This window comes from Neolamprologus multifasciatus, chromosome 15 (assembly GCF_963576455.1).
Source record: "Neolamprologus multifasciatus chromosome 15, fNeoMul1.2, whole genome shotgun sequence".
Classification (NCBI taxonomy): Eukaryota; Metazoa; Chordata; class Actinopteri; order Cichliformes; family Cichlidae; genus Neolamprologus; species Neolamprologus multifasciatus.
In genome coordinates, this window is record NC_140453.1 from 35,303,237 (window position 1) to 35,318,535 (window position 15,299).

At 41.9% G+C, this 15,299-nt stretch overlaps 1 protein-coding gene across 3 annotated transcripts; it reads left to right on the top strand.

Moving 5' to 3' along the window:
- The first annotated feature begins 5,279 nt into the window (after positions 1 to 5,279).
- On the top strand, positions 5,280 to 15,260 carry arrdc2 (arrestin domain containing 2). Of its 3 annotated transcripts, XM_085132330.1 has the most exons (8): positions 5,280 to 5,392; positions 6,217 to 6,471; positions 12,026 to 12,243; positions 12,342 to 12,444; positions 12,526 to 12,782; positions 12,872 to 13,034; positions 13,363 to 13,523; positions 13,885 to 15,260. In XM_085132330.1, exons 2-8 carry the CDS (start codon positions 6,219 to 6,221, stop codon positions 13,936 to 13,938), a joined length of 1,209 nt encoding a protein of 402 aa, XP_084988456.1. In that variant the 5' UTR covers positions 5,280 to 5,392; positions 6,217 to 6,218; the 3' UTR covers positions 13,939 to 15,260. The 3 variants fall into 3 exon arrangements, with proteins under 3 accessions (XP_084988456.1, XP_084988454.1, XP_084988455.1); XM_085132328.1 differs by lacking the exons at positions 5,280 to 5,392; positions 6,217 to 6,471 and adding an exon at positions 9,333 to 10,657; XM_085132329.1 differs by lacking the exons at positions 5,280 to 5,392; positions 6,217 to 6,471 and adding an exon at positions 9,340 to 10,648.
- The last annotated feature ends 39 nt before the right edge of the window (positions 15,261 to 15,299 follow it).

Consider the following 15,299-nt stretch of genomic DNA (forward strand, 5'->3'; position numbering starts at 1 on the left):
TGAATTCAATTCAATTCAATTCAATTTTATTTATATAGCGCCAAATCACAACAAATGTCGCCTCAAGGCGCTTCATAGATACAGAGAAAAGCCCAACAATCATATGACCCCCTATGAACAAGCACTTTGGCGACAGTGGGAAGGAAAAACTCCCTTTTAACAGGAAGAAACCTCCGGCAGAACCAGGCTCAGGGAGGGGCGGCCATCTGCTGCGACCGGTTGGGGTGAGAGAAGGAAGACAGGATAAAGACATGCTGTGGAAGAGAGACAGAGATTAATAACAGATACGATTCAATACAGAGAGGTCTGTTAACACATAGTGAGTGAGAAAGGTGACTGGAAAGGAAAAACTCAATGCATCATGGGAATCCCCCGGCAGCCTACATCTATTGCAGCATAACTAAGGGAGGATTCAGGGTCACCTGGTCCAGCCCTAACTATATGCTTTAGCAAAAAGGAAAGTTTTAAGCCTAATCTTGAAAGTAGAGATAGTGTCTGTCTCCCGAATCCAAACTGGAAGCTGGTTCCACAGAAGAGGGGCCTGAAAACTGAAGGCTCTCCCTCCCCACGCATGCCCAGAATTTCCAGGCTCATTCCTTACAACTCCCTCAGAGACCCATCCGACCAACATTCGCCACCATGTGGATCCAGCATGTGGAAAAGCTTCTGGAAAGCACCATCCGAGTGAGCTTCATTCCACACTCTGGCTCTCCTTTTGTTAAAGCTACAGGTAAACATCTAGCTTAGTAAAATATACACAATTAAAATATACTCAGATTAATTGTTTTGGATTTTCTGGTAAAATTGAAAAATCCACATTAGATTATGGACTCCTTGCTAAAGTGACATTTGACTGACATGAATATTAATCAGATCTGGGTGTTTACTCTCAAGAAGAAGGTAAACCTTTTCAAAATGCCGTCCTTTCAATGTCATCACCTTGTAACAAATAACACGTATGAGACCTCTTGTGATTGTGAGCACTCATCTATGAATCCAGGAGAATGCAATGTTTAACAAAATCATTCATTTCTCTGTAGAAGACAGAGTTCCCACAAATAAAGGGGACGTGTGTGATCACAGCTTTGTCTCCGAGGACAACAACACCTTTCAGGGAACTTGGAGCAGGGCCACTCAATCAGTGAAACGGGTAATAAAGTGGGTGCAGCATCGCTTACGTCATGAGACATCACAATGATAGCTTTATATTCTCATAAAGATGTGGCTGGGATGAAAATCTGAACTGCTTGATATAAACTGTTCTAGTAGGACAAATATTTACTCTGATAGAAATTTCCATGAAAAAATTGAAATTCTCAAAATTCTCACAACTAAACTTTTCAACCTTATACCTGATTTAGGTCACATAAAAGTCGTAATGCTTATGTTATCTTGCTATAACACTGAATTAATTAACAATAAAATTAATATAAAGGTAAAATAACCTAACACTGACTACAGCTTTTCAACTACATGCAATAAATGTATTACCCACAAGTTTATCATACATTTGCACCCAATGCCATAACTGCAGGTCATGATTAATAACTGAATTTAGTGTCTTCCCTGTAAATCCTCATCTGCTCCAGGGAACCCATTTTCTCAGGTCTATTGTCAGCTGTGTGCATAGTCTGACCTGGAGTGTCAACTTAAAGTAGATGTGCAGAAGTGAAAGGAGTATTGACCTTTTCATGAAATTTTCCAGGACATGGGTGTTATCAGCACACAGATCATAACGGTGGCTGTTGTTTTGTTTCCCTCCAGCACACCTCTTCAGTGCCTTTCGGTTTGATCGTGTGAAGATTGTGGAAAGACAGACGACCCACGCTACATCATTCAGTCAGCCCGGTGTCTGCAGGTCTGCAACCTTTCTGCTTCACTGGAAAATCCCTTCCACATGATCGGCTGTATACACAAAGATGTCAAATAGTAGAAGCAATTAATGCCATAGTGCCTGGTCCCTCTCTTTATAGCTCTTTTTTGATGCAGTAGTCTTGCACTAGTCCTGCTTGAGATTTAAGATGTACATTTACATCCAGTTGATTCAAAGGTAATTTTAAAATGATGCAAAATATGAAAATTATTACTAGTTTCTGAACTCCCCACTACACAAATAATAAATGAATTATCTATGTTTTTGATACAGGCAGCCTGTGGTGAACGAGCAAGCACAGCTCAGCCTTAAACACTGCTTCGACATACTCCTGGTCCTCCACAGCTAAGGAGGATTTTTGTTACCACAGGCTGGGTTAGAATATTCTTCCATGCCCACACAGGCTTTTTTTTCTAGTTTTCATTCTTAGTAACTAATAATTCACAACACCAGAATTATTAAACCAAGCTAAGCAAAAGTTCATGGCCCTTGGATACCAAGAAAGAGGCTGGCATCCAAAGGCTATGCTCATTGTTACGCGTACTCTTTGTCTAATTTGAGGAGACATGACTCAGCAGGAACACTTTTACTTGATGATGGTCTGCATTCATCTGCTATACTCAGTGTTTAAATGTTAATATTTGACTACAAGTTTAAAACCAGATTATCTTTTTGAGTTTATTCTGTATATTATGTTTCCAATCTTTCTGTCTTAGTAAAAAGTCTAAAAAAAAAAATAGAGTGAGGTCATGGATTACAGTCTGATGCAAGGTTTCACCTGAATGATCTGTAGGTTGACTGTGCGACTAAAAGCTTCTTTTAAAATCAAAAGTATTATGATACGATATTAGGATAAAAATGCAAGGCTATTACATTATTCTGTCTTCATTTATCTGCCTGGATTCGTCTGTTTTGTTTATTTCCCAGAAGCTCCAGTTGTTAGGATTCAAAAGCACAAAAATGTTAGTTCTCTACACAAGGGATGGATAAGAGGATGTCAGTCTCCACTAACATAATCTCCTTTTCTGATGTAAGATAGCACACCTCCTGCTTAGTTTTGTATTTTAAACATTCACTAACAGATAAAGAATGGTTGTTTTTCACTTCAGGTTAACTTGACTCATAGAGCCTGGACTTACATTTGATGATGATGTATTTTGCTATGTTAAGCTTGATGTAATGATCCTCCTATGTTATATCTGATGCTACTACTATTTTTTCTTTTATTTTTCTTTCTTGATCAAAGAGATATGTGAATATATTAAACATTTTCATTGTGTCTGACAGAACAAGGGTTGGGCCTCAGCACCACCAAGTACGACTACCTTCCTTTAAAGACGGACAGAAAAACTCTGCATCGGTCAATCAACACGGTGCAAAAATCAATTTCTTCCCTTTACTGTATGAAGGAGCCAGGATTGTGATATCTGCTCCCAAATTCGTAAAAATAATATTAGTGGCAAGACTACTGCACTAATTATATACATTCTATTTCCTTCCATTTTTGTCTTATCCTGTGAATCATTAAATAATATTGATTATTCTGTTTATTGATCTTTGTTGTTTAAATAGAGCAACATCAGGTTTCCACTGGTCCAGCAGCATTTCAGAACCACCAGCAGTGAGGACTACGCAATCAAACCCTTGAACCTGCATCACACAGGCTGCAGTCACGTCTCTCATTATACGTCATGTGACTGAGAATAGCATTTTTTGTTAACAAAGAGTGTTAAAGAGAATATGTGATTATTACTGATATTGTTATTGTTTTAAAAAAAGGGCTTCTAAAAATGAATAAATCCATGTTTTAAAATTTCATGTAGCTGTTTTCATGTAGCAGTGTGAATGATTAAAAAGGTCAAACACAGGTACTACGTTTTCTGCAAGCTTCTACAAAAAAAAAAAACATGTACTGTTGTTCAACTGTATCCTCGTGTTAATCTTTTGCCATGATCCTCGAGTGCTTTAAAAATTACAAATCTGTTAAGTTCAGGTGTTTTTTTTTTCTTTTTTCAGAGAACTGCAGAAGAATTCCTGTGAACTTGCTGGCCTGATCATAATAAATAAATGTTTACCCAAGCTAGCACTGTGTGAAATGTTGAGTCAGTGTACAAGTGCGGCTTTAGCAGTTAGATGGCTTAAACATAAACCTCTAGCTTCATCTGCAATATCTTGCAGAGTTAAAATGGCCTCGAACCTGACTGTCCTGCTTCCACCCTGTTTACACTGTCAACGCTGACTGCCAAGAAGAAGGTTACCGTGTGTTTCGGAGAAATATTCTCATCCCCTCCTTCAAGCATGACTGACCACAAAACTCCATAAAAACAATCCATGTTGTAGCAATACACAGCCTTGACACAGAGAAGCAGGCCCTGATGATAAAATAGTAATAATAGTAATAATAAGAAGCCTGCAATGGACGCAAGTAGGTGTAAACAAACTGACGCTAGAGTTCATCAACCTGAAAGGCAACAGTCCAGCTACGGGCTGGAAAGTTAGCAGGCCAGCCAGGGAGACAGAGCAATATCAGATTAAACTCCAGAATAGACCAGATTAGAAAATATCAGCACTTAAAGTAAATGGAAATGATTAATAATTAAGCTTTCAAGACATAGAAGTTTAATATTAACAAGTGCTTATAAAGGACAACTATGATTTCACTGATTTAACTGAACTGCTGTAGACATGTAAGCCCAATACATGAAAATAATGAATATACAGCATATTGCGCTGATACAACATTAGACAGAAAATGCTGAAAAGGATGTTTTTATTTTTTACATTTGATTTGGTTTATTAATCGCATTTTTATCATTAATTGACGAAACTCTACAAACACAAAAAACCGAGTGAGTAATATGATCATATCACAACTTAATCAAGTTTAGACCAACATGTGAGCAGATCTCTCAGCTGGGGCACATGACTGAGATGCAAACAAGAAAACACTTTTCATTGCCCTTGTTCTCCTCCTTTTTAAACGCCTGACATGCGTACAGGCACGTCTGCCTGACATAACTATCACAGAGAGGCTTTTACATTTCAAGTTTAATACACACTTTTTGGTATTTATAATGCAAATAGAAAAACTAATAAGAGAACTAAGCGTTGATAGTTCAAATGAAAAATACACACGGCCTTCAAAATAAAAGCCTGCAGTCAACCCTTCTCTATCCTTAACCTAAACCTTGTTTATGTACAGACATAAACACGGGTGAAGTATGCTACAAACGGTGTAAATACAGCGGGGAAAATCACCTTGTTAACTGATTTACAGCGAGCACACTCCACGCGGTCCTTCATCCTCCGCCTCCTCCTCAGCGGTAAAGTGGGCGGGCATGTGCGAGCACGTGCTCTTCTTCATTGGAGTACAGCACCGAGCTGTCTTGTATCTGGGCGTTGAAACCTGCCCCCGTTCATAAAGCCCGGGCTTCCATTTAACATTCACTGAGTCAGAGCGAACGCGCAGTTGAGCACGTCGACCCTCGCGAGGACCTCTACGTCTCTTATCTTCCATCGGTGAGTTAGTGGGAGCCTTTTAAACGTCACTTCAGCGGTCGCAGCTGTTTTAATAAGACGCAGTTCCTGTTCTTAACTCTAACCGGCTCTTCTGGACGCTTATAAATTTGAAAGGTAGCAGCCGCATAATGGAAATAATATTAGGCTGAACTTGACTTGATCCAAATGCATTACGATAAACAGAAAACATGTGTTGGTTGTTACTACAGTATTATAGTCACGACACAAAGCAGATGTGGCTTTGGTGTATATAGGGAAATGTTTTTGTAATATTGCTGACTGAATTTAAATGCATCGTTGCCAAACAGGTAACTAAAACCATCCAAGTAACCATTAGGCCTGATTTGTGTTTAAAGAGCAGAAACACTGGAGCGTTTTATTATTATGAAGTATGTTTGTAAACCAAAACAGCCCGCATAATAGTTGCTATCTTGGCCGATACCCTAATTAAGACCACCCAAACCCCACCCTACAAATAACTCTGAAAGAAAAACTGCAGTACTGTATGTTCGATTCGAGTTTTATTTAATGCATTGTACACGTTTAAATTCAGCCTTTAAACATGGCAGGTTAGACATCATGCATAATTTCATTGTGTCATGGTTCCCTAGTGTTTACAGAAGCTTTAGAAGCATTCATGTCTCCAGCTGACACTCTACAGTGTATATACTGTGCCTGACTGTTTCTATTTGCAGTAGAGCTATAATTTTTACAGCACCCAAAAAACAGTTTTGCACACTTTTGCATCATTACTGTGGCAACCTATTCAACCTTGGTGAACAGTGTGTGCACATTATGTGCTGTTCTTCTGTCCTCGCATGCAGAAATGGCACTGAGCTCCATAAAGTCCTTCACCCTAGAGCTGGATGGTCCGGCTGATGCGGCGTTCACTGGAGGGGAGGTGGTGTCTGGCCAGGTGGTCCTGGAGCTGCGCAGGGCCACCAGAATACACTCCATGAAGGTGCTGGGACGAGGAGTAGCCACAGCACACTGGCTGGAAAACCGTGGCATGAACTCCGTCTATAATGACTACACCTCTAAAGTCACCTATTTCAGGAAGAGACAGCATCTGATCAGAGGTTAGTATTAAAGATTGCAGATGATATTACTGACATGGAGTAATTAGTATTCTGTTTGTACAGTGGTTAATGTTCACTCTGACGGTAAAATATCCCCAGGTGAATTTCCACAGTCTTTTTTTTTCAAGGTTCTGTTGAGACACAAACACACTATTAGTCTCACACATAATGCAAAAGTTGCAAGTGAGAAGTAGATTTTTTGCCATTCTTCTTTATATTTAACAAAATAAACAACTGAGTGAGCAAATGAGTTAATTTTTGATGCACTCGATGCAGTGACAGTAGTGGCGAACACACAGACTATTAACTGCGACTGCTGGAAAGGGCAGGACAGCACTTTTAAAGACACTTGTATTATTTGTGTTGAACCTGATGCCATTCTCATACTCTTTTTCTATTTCTTCTGTCCCATAATGTAGCTTTGTAGTCTTATTGTCAATAAAGTTTCTGCAGTTTGCGGCTCTGTTGCTAAATATAAACGTAACAACTGTATTTCAGTGTATGTTGCACCTGGTGGATGAAAAGTGTTCTCTCTGCGCCGAATAATGTGGTGTTAAACTGCTGATCTGCTGTTTGTGTGCCAGCTGGTCAACACTGCGTCTTGTAGTCGATGCAGTTTGCAAACTGGAGCCACCTGGGCCAAATGTGTTGCGCGGAAACCTGCGTGAGCGACCAGATATATCTGCCAGATAGCATAATCTTTGACATTAAACACAAACCCATTAGTGTAGAGTCCAAACATATGCAGTTGGTTCACTGGGTACGACGTTGTACTGGACGTGGTACTGTAACGTGTTGAATTCTCTGAGCATGGACAGCATCGAGAAACAGAGAGCACAGGCCATCGTAGCTGTGTAAATAAACACAGTGGTTAATGTTTCATAGGATGCTGTGTTTGACTCCATATTTTGGGCAGATAAGTAGATGCCAGTAGTTTTAGATTCCAGCGGCTGCAGTGCAGTTGAATTGAAATTGCAATTCCAGACAGTGCATCATTATCTGCTGCAACAGTTGCGCCTTCTGCTCTGTGGTTAAAGGTGCACTTAGCATGTTTTTTACATTCATATTAATTATACAGCCTACATTTAATCCTAAATCATATAAATCACTGTCTACTTTAGACCTGATGCCTTTCCTTACACAACGCAAAAGAGATTTGTTGTTACCACTACACTATGGAGGCACCTCAGTCATATATGTCACAAAAAGAACAACAAAATAAAAGGTTTCCAATTGAACTCATTGTAGTTTTCCTCATCTCATTCATCAGTTTTGGAAGAACACTTTTTATTTTATTATTGATTTATTTACAATTAGCCAAACAGGAGAGTTAGCCGTGGTTATTTCATCATGTTGAACTTCTAAATCCCACCATACTTATACATAAAATGAAGTGTCTAAAGCAATATAACTGTCAAATTCTCACAAAACTATGTGATTTCACATTAGTTTAGATTTTTGGTCCTAAGGATCATTGTAGCAGTGAAGCCTAAAAAAACTGTTTAGTGTGAATAAGGTGTAGAGCCATAGAACCTGTGTATGAAAGATGGACCTGTTGGTACAGCTTTAGCTTTGCTAATAGCCACAGAAAAGAAAAGAATGTCTCATAAATGTTGTCACACAAATGCAGTTTTATTTTGTTTTTTAAAACTTTATTGCACGAGTTGTACGTGTATATTTTGCACTGGTGTGGGTTGTACAGAATAATGTTACACTGGCACAGACGCTGGGAGGTTTGTCCTGTAAATGACATTTGCAGGACCTCTCCAGGAAATAGCAGCGCTAATTATTTTTGCACAGCCTTAACCTTCTGATATGTGTCCTACATCTTCCCAAGAATAAAATCCTATTTCCTTTTTTAGATTTTATACATTTATTTATTTATACCTGGTGACTTTAGAACGGGAGTAAATATACATTTAAACATGTGGGATGTTGTATGTGGTCTGGGCAGAAAAAAAAGGAGGAGGTAGAAGACAGAAGGAAGGAAGGAAGAGGGGGGGACGTGTGGGGTGGAGGGGGGCTGTTTTTAAAAAATGCAGCCTGCCTCACTATGGCAACAAGGACACCAAGCCACGGCTCTCCTTGGCGCCGCCCTCTTTACCGTGCTGTCAGCTGCTGCTGTTCCCCATTCTTTTTGCAGTGTTTTTTTAAGGCTCATTCTTCTCCAGTTGTCTGTGAATTAACGCAGAACTTTACGTTACGCTGATATTTGCTGTGTCGTAATTTAGTTCGTGTATTTGTTTAGTGAGCAGCTCCACACAGGGAGGAGCCCCTTAGCTCCCCCTCCTAGAGTCCTAATCCTAATCATACAGAGTCATCTGCACAGTGGGGTGATCTATCAGGCACGTGCAGAAAGCCACATGGCCTTCTGCATTAACGCATGGAGCACTTTACAGCCGGCTTTGCTCCTGCTTACCAGCAGATGGCGTGCTGGCTTTGCTTTTACTCCAAATCGGAACTCCTTGCATGCAACTTGTTTGCTACAAGTTAAATTTGGGCTTGAGCTGATCGGTAAGTGGCAGTAGAGAGCTGACTCTTCGTCCCGGGAACAAAGACGTAAACAAGTTTGTTTTTCACAGAGCAGACCTGATTTTTGTCTGAGGACTTCTGGACTGAATGAAGAGAACCTGCAAAAGTGGCGGATTAAAACCCCCACTTCTGCGCACAGATCACTCTGTTCGGACATTTTTGGAGCCGAATGTTAAATTTAAAGAAGTCTCTATTGATGACATAATTAAACTGTCGTCAAAGGAGCTTGCAAAGAAAAGCGTCTGGACTTCTTTAAGTAATTAAACTGTCACAGAGCTTTTCTTTGTGTTTCATCTATGACTTTTCTTTATTTTCTTTAATAACTGCTGCTTGTGTTTGTACTGAATTGCAATAGTATGTTAAAAGAGACAGGGGAGAAGTGGAGTAAACAGCTTCGGTACCGACTGAAACTACCCTGAGCCTTCCAGGGTCTCTCCCAGACCGAGGCATACCCAGTAAGCCTGTTTTCTTCTAAGAACCTGTAACCATCAATCATCCCCAGGCCCCGTTTCCCCTCTACCGCCTCCACACCCAGCCTGCGTGTTTGTTATGCTTCCTTCAGGCTTAGTTTGGAGATGTGGACGTTTTTGTGTGTGTGTGTGTGTGTGTGTGTGTGTCTGTGTGTGGGAGAATTGCTGCACCTTAACAGCCCGACAAAATGGAAAGTAATGCCGGGACTTTTTGCTTGATAAGCTGGCCAGATGAGCGGCTGTTGTTTTCAGTTTCATTTTCATCATGATTACAGTCTCATGTTAATTCTGACATCATTTCGTAGGCCCTGCTGTGAGCACGTATCCCTATGGTTTCATACCTGTTGCGTCCTCCTGGAGCAGGAGGTCAACTTGTAAACACGCAGAAAAAGAAAAGAGGTCAAATTAGACCAACAACAAACCCCTAAAACACGGACGCACCACTTGTTTCTCTTTTGCATTTGAAGTGGGGTTAGCCTGCTGTTTATCAGATGCGCTGTTTGAATCCTGGGAACTTCAAGTCTGTCCACGTTTTTTAAACCTGATAGGTTTTCTTGTTTACGTTGACGGACTAAAGAAGCTGTCTCGACTATGTCATATTTACAACAACAGCAGTCTGAAGGGTCAGCGCCGAGGAGGAGTTCCTGAAGGCAGCATCGCCCAGCCTTCAAACCCTCTCCTGAGGCCTTACATAATGATCCGTAGACTCCGCCCACTTTCTCAGCCTGCAAAAAGGCTGCCGTCTGAAAGTGAACATCAAATCGAGCTTTCGAGCACACGAGAGTAGGCGGCACCTGGAGAGCCACTCTCAGCACCCTTTAAACACACTGCGAAGGAACAATAAAGGAATCTCTCACTTCTTTTCGTTTGAGAACAGAGAGGAGTCGCAAAACCTGCAAAAATGATTTTCGACAAGCTGAAAAAGTTTGACATAGTCTTCGACTCTCCGGAGGTGGACTGTCCTCCTGTGTACAGCAGTGGGGATGTTGTGTCCGGGCGGGTGGTGCTGGAGCTGTCCGGGGAGAGTCGGGTAGACTCCCTGAAGCTTCACGCTGAGGGTTTTGCAAAAGTGCACTGGACCGAGTCCCGATCGGCGGGCTCCAGCACCGCGTACACCCAGAACTACGGCGACGAAGTGGAGTACCTGAACCGCAGAGAGGTGCTGCTGCAGGCAGGTCAGTCCAGTAAGTCTGTCAACTCAAGCAGCCAAAGTGTCCTCTCTGTGATCGAGCGGTCTAGACAACTGTGAAAACAGCTTATCTGTGTGGGGACAGATTGTCTGCAGACTTAAAATAGTGTGTTGCAGGATGTTTGCGTGAGATGGTGACTGGGATGAGTTCTGTGGCTGTGCAGAAGTCTGATAAAGTCCACCCCCACTTCTGTAGTTAACCTTAGATCGGAGACTTTGCATTGGTTATGAATGATTTATAAACTTGTAAACTAGAACAGCAACTCGGGTAAACGCTGGCAATGAAAAAGAAAACCATTCAGGTTCATTTCTTTTACTTCCTTGAAGAAGAATACGTGAGCATGTACATAAAGAACATAGAGCAGCAGCTGCTTCCTCACCCCCAAAACGTCTGTGGGGAAAAATAAAAGAAGTAAGACTGGCTTTTCCAAATTGAAAGCAAATCCAGACTTGTTTTTCCCTCTCTTCTGCATGCTGACTTTGCCTCAGGTTTCTGGCTTCATTCATTTGGACACGGAGCTGTTTTTGGTTTAAAGTACAGGCAGGAAATGGGCAGCCAAGGGCTTTGTCGATTTTTCTGTTGTTTTCCTGCCGAGTTTAGCCTCTATGCTCGGCTGCATGTTGTGTGAAAACCTGCAGCCAGCAATGAGAAAACACATCATGCAGCACATATCAGCTGAATCTGCTTTTGGGGATTTTGCTGATGGGCACGAGAAAGGCTTTCTTGTTGCAGCCTACTTGACCCGTGAAGTTGACATGTTGTTGGTGTTGTTTAAATGAAATCGGAGTATTCATCTAACAAAGGTTCACCAAAACCAAAACAACCGTCCCCGGATTTGTGCTGCAAGAGTGAAGAGAACCCAGGAGAGTTGAGACGGGCTGTGTGATATCGCTCGAGGAAAACATGTTCTCAGTCAGCACAATAGAGAAGGAACCGCCCCTCTGAGCAAGCAAAGCAACCATGTGATTGCAGAGAAACACAGGCTTACGGGACTGTTCCTATGAAACAAGCGTTATTCATGTAGAATACTTTTGTGCCTGTTGTGATGCATAGTTTTAAAAGTGGGTATTTGCTGCCAAATAAATAAGCTTTCAGGTAATCAGAGCGCACTCTACTGTCAAGTTGAGGTTTATTTCCACAGTCAAGCAAAGCTGATGCAGGTTATATGAAGTATACATTATACATACCATTAAATCATCAAATAAAACAAAGTCTGTGCTACCTGATCGTCTGCGCTGTAAAATTTCCTCCTACCACAGAGCAAGTCTCTGCGCCTCTGTTATAGAAATTGTGTTGGGAAATTAACAAAAAAAATGAAAGAACAGGTGACTGACTTTGAATTTTTTCCCCTCTTTTTTTCAGATAATGGTGAAGTGACAGTCCTACCTGCTGGCAAACACGAGTTTCCATTCAGCTTCCAGCTGCCAGAAGAAACTCTGGTCACCTCCTTCGAGGGAAAACATGGCAGCATCCGTTACTGGGTCAAAGTTAAGCTACACAGGCCATGGGCCACAGTCAGGAAAATCAAGAAGGAATTTACAGTCATCGAGCCCATCGACATTAACACACCAGCCTTACTGGTAAGTGCCTCAGACTTCACATTTCATCGCTGGGATTTATTTATTTATGCATTTTGAGGGTTTTATGGAATTTGCTCACTGGTTTTTATAATCTCCAGGCACCACAGGCGGGTACGAAGGATAAAATGGCGCGGGCGTGGTACCGCAGCTTTGGGCAGGTGTCGGTAACTGCAAAGATTGACCGCAAAGGCTACACACCAGGTACGCACATTCTGCTTTTCCCATGTGCTCAAACTTTTGTAGTGTCTCATCTTTCTAAGCGTGCTTTTTCTCTCTCCACAGGCGAGGTGATACCGGTCTTTGCCGAGTTCGACAACTCTACCTCCAGATCTGTTGTCCCCAAAGCTTTTATCATTCAGACGCAGACGTTCATCGCCCGCGGCACCATGAAGCAGAAGCGCTCCGTCGTGGCCACGCTTTGCGGTGACATCGTCGGTGCCAAACGTCGGGAAACCTGGCACGGCCGCGCTATCAAAATCCCACCTGTAGGTCCGTCCATCCTGCAGTGCCGCATCATCAAAGTGGAGTACATGCTGAAGGTAAGCTGCCGGCCTAACATTGGCGCTGCTGCAGTTTTGAGTCCGCAGTCAGTCCAGGTAGCATTATAAGCTCTCTTTCCTCCCGTCAGGTTTGTGTTGATGTACCCGGAACGTCCAAGCTGTGTCTCGAGCTGCCTCTGGTCATAGGCACCATACCCCTCCATCCCTTCGGCAGCCGGACATCCAGCGTCAGCAGCCAGTACAGTGTCAACCTGGAGTGGCTGCGCATGGCCATCCCGGAGCAGCCAGAGCGTAAGTGTCCCGTAAAGCTTTATGGGAAGAAAAGGAAAAAACTGGCAAACACGTTTTTCTTTCTTTTTGCCAGTATTATATTTAGAGCGCGCCACTTTTTTTCTTTGACAAGAAAGCCAAAATACTGCATGAGCCAGATGTACAAACAAAGGTTTTGGTTCCACAGAAACTCATGTTGGATCAGATCAGTGTTTGTTACTGCCAAAGGCGCTTAATGTTACGTGGGCGTTCAGAATGAAGTCATGAGTCAGCAGCTCGATGTTTGGACCTGTGCTGTTCCGTCGCGTCACACGAGTGGACTCATCCTGCTTGTGTTTTTTCCCTGCAGCTCCTCCGGATTACAGCTCTGTGGTGACCGAGGAGGAGGCTGAGCAGCGCCACAACGCCGTGGCCTCGCAACAGGCTGAAGACCTGAGCGGGATCCTGGAGCGACCCCTAATGGCTTTTGTTCAAGAGTTTCGCTTCAGACCTCCGCCAGTGTACAGCGAGGTGAGTCACCATTGGCTGGAAGCGACTCCTGTTGTTTACTGCGATTGATTGGCACATATAAAAGCTTATATATATATATATATATATATATATATATATATATATATATATATATATATATATATATATATATATATATATATATATATATATATATATATATATAAGGCCTTTTATTCCCTGCTTACCAAAACCTCGAGATCTCAGCTGTGTTGTGTAACAATAGCTAAATGGAAACAAATCTGTGGGTGTAAGCAGAGTGTAGGTTGAGCATAATTGAAGAGTGTTTTATTCAAAAACTGGATTATCTGCTTGCCCAACCTTCATCTGATGCATTTTGTTTTTCTTTTCTTTCCTGCAGATTGACCCCAACCCTCAGCCCATCAACATGAGACCTCGCTGCATGACATGTTGAACCAAGAGCCCTGCCTGAGCTTCAAGCAGCCTCATTAACGAAACAAATCAAGAGATTTGTCTTCTCCCGGATTATGTCTCTCTGATTAATAGCACTTGCTAACAGATTGACTGGAGCACCAGGAGACGGAGCTCACAGGAACTGGATGTTAGTGGAGGAGGTGCCACTTTGTTTCCAGTCTAGTAAAGTGGATGCTTTCCTGTTCTGGCTGAAAGGAAAGCAACTTCTCTGCTTTGGTTCCTGTCCTTCCCAAGTGACTTTTGGCTCCCTGCGTGGTGAGCTACAAATACCTCCCAATCAACGACTCCCTAACGTGAAGATATCTATATATTTTTTTGTGTTTTCAAGGAATTTGGGACATTTTGGGAAGGGTTGAGATCACTTGATATTCACCAGGTGGAAAGTTGGAACTGAACCTGGCATTCAGATGTCTGAAAAAGGCGCTCTTGATAAGATGGCCGACTGTCATCTTTGAGTGGCGTAAAGAGAGAAGTGCAATTATTTCCCTCAGTTTCCAACTTTCCCTATGCCTGAGATTTTTAAAACACACATCACTATGCATTGTGTGCCTACGGGGATTTCTGTTACTCGAACGCATACTGTATCTGTAGGTGTGACGGTGGAGCAGAAAAGTCGGAAAAGAAGATGTAGACGTATTTTATGCATGCAGGTAACAATATGTAAAAGGGAAAAAAATATGTGTGCCTTAATTATCTGCAGTTGAAGTTTGCATGAGAGTTTCAGGGAGCTGTTCTCTCGGACAGAGCTGGATGGAGCTGAATGTATCCTGCAAGAACTTAGAACAAAAAAGAAGCAGTCAGCATGTATGTAGATGTATTCCAAGAGCCTTGTTGTGTTAACACAAGGCTCAAGGCACTGAAGTGTTAGATAGCTGTGGTGTTATAATGCAGTGGTAATAAAATAGGGGGTTCCAGTTTGCTTATAAAACTGCACAAGGCTCATAGATTAGCTCTCCCAGCTGCTAAACAAAAGGACAGGAGTGGAGACCTCCAAGCTGTGTGGACTGAATCTTTCGGTGGGAGCCAGATGCCTCGGTGCTGTGGGTAAAGCCTTTAGGTGGAGATGCCACTGAAACATAGGGACAAAGAACATTCCAAAAAAAAAAAATCTTCTCAAGGATTATGTTTCTCCTCAACTTCCAAAAAAAAAAAGGAGTTTCAGAAGTCTTCAGGTTCAGCTGTGTGACTTCAATGGCTGAAGTCGACGAATGTATTATTTTTTTTATACAAGTGCAATTGTTGATTCACAGTATTGCCCAAATTTTTGTAATTGTTTTTTCTAATAAACAATTTTTGAACAGATGTTTGTCTTCAGTGTTTCCTTGACTGGTACGTGTGCTA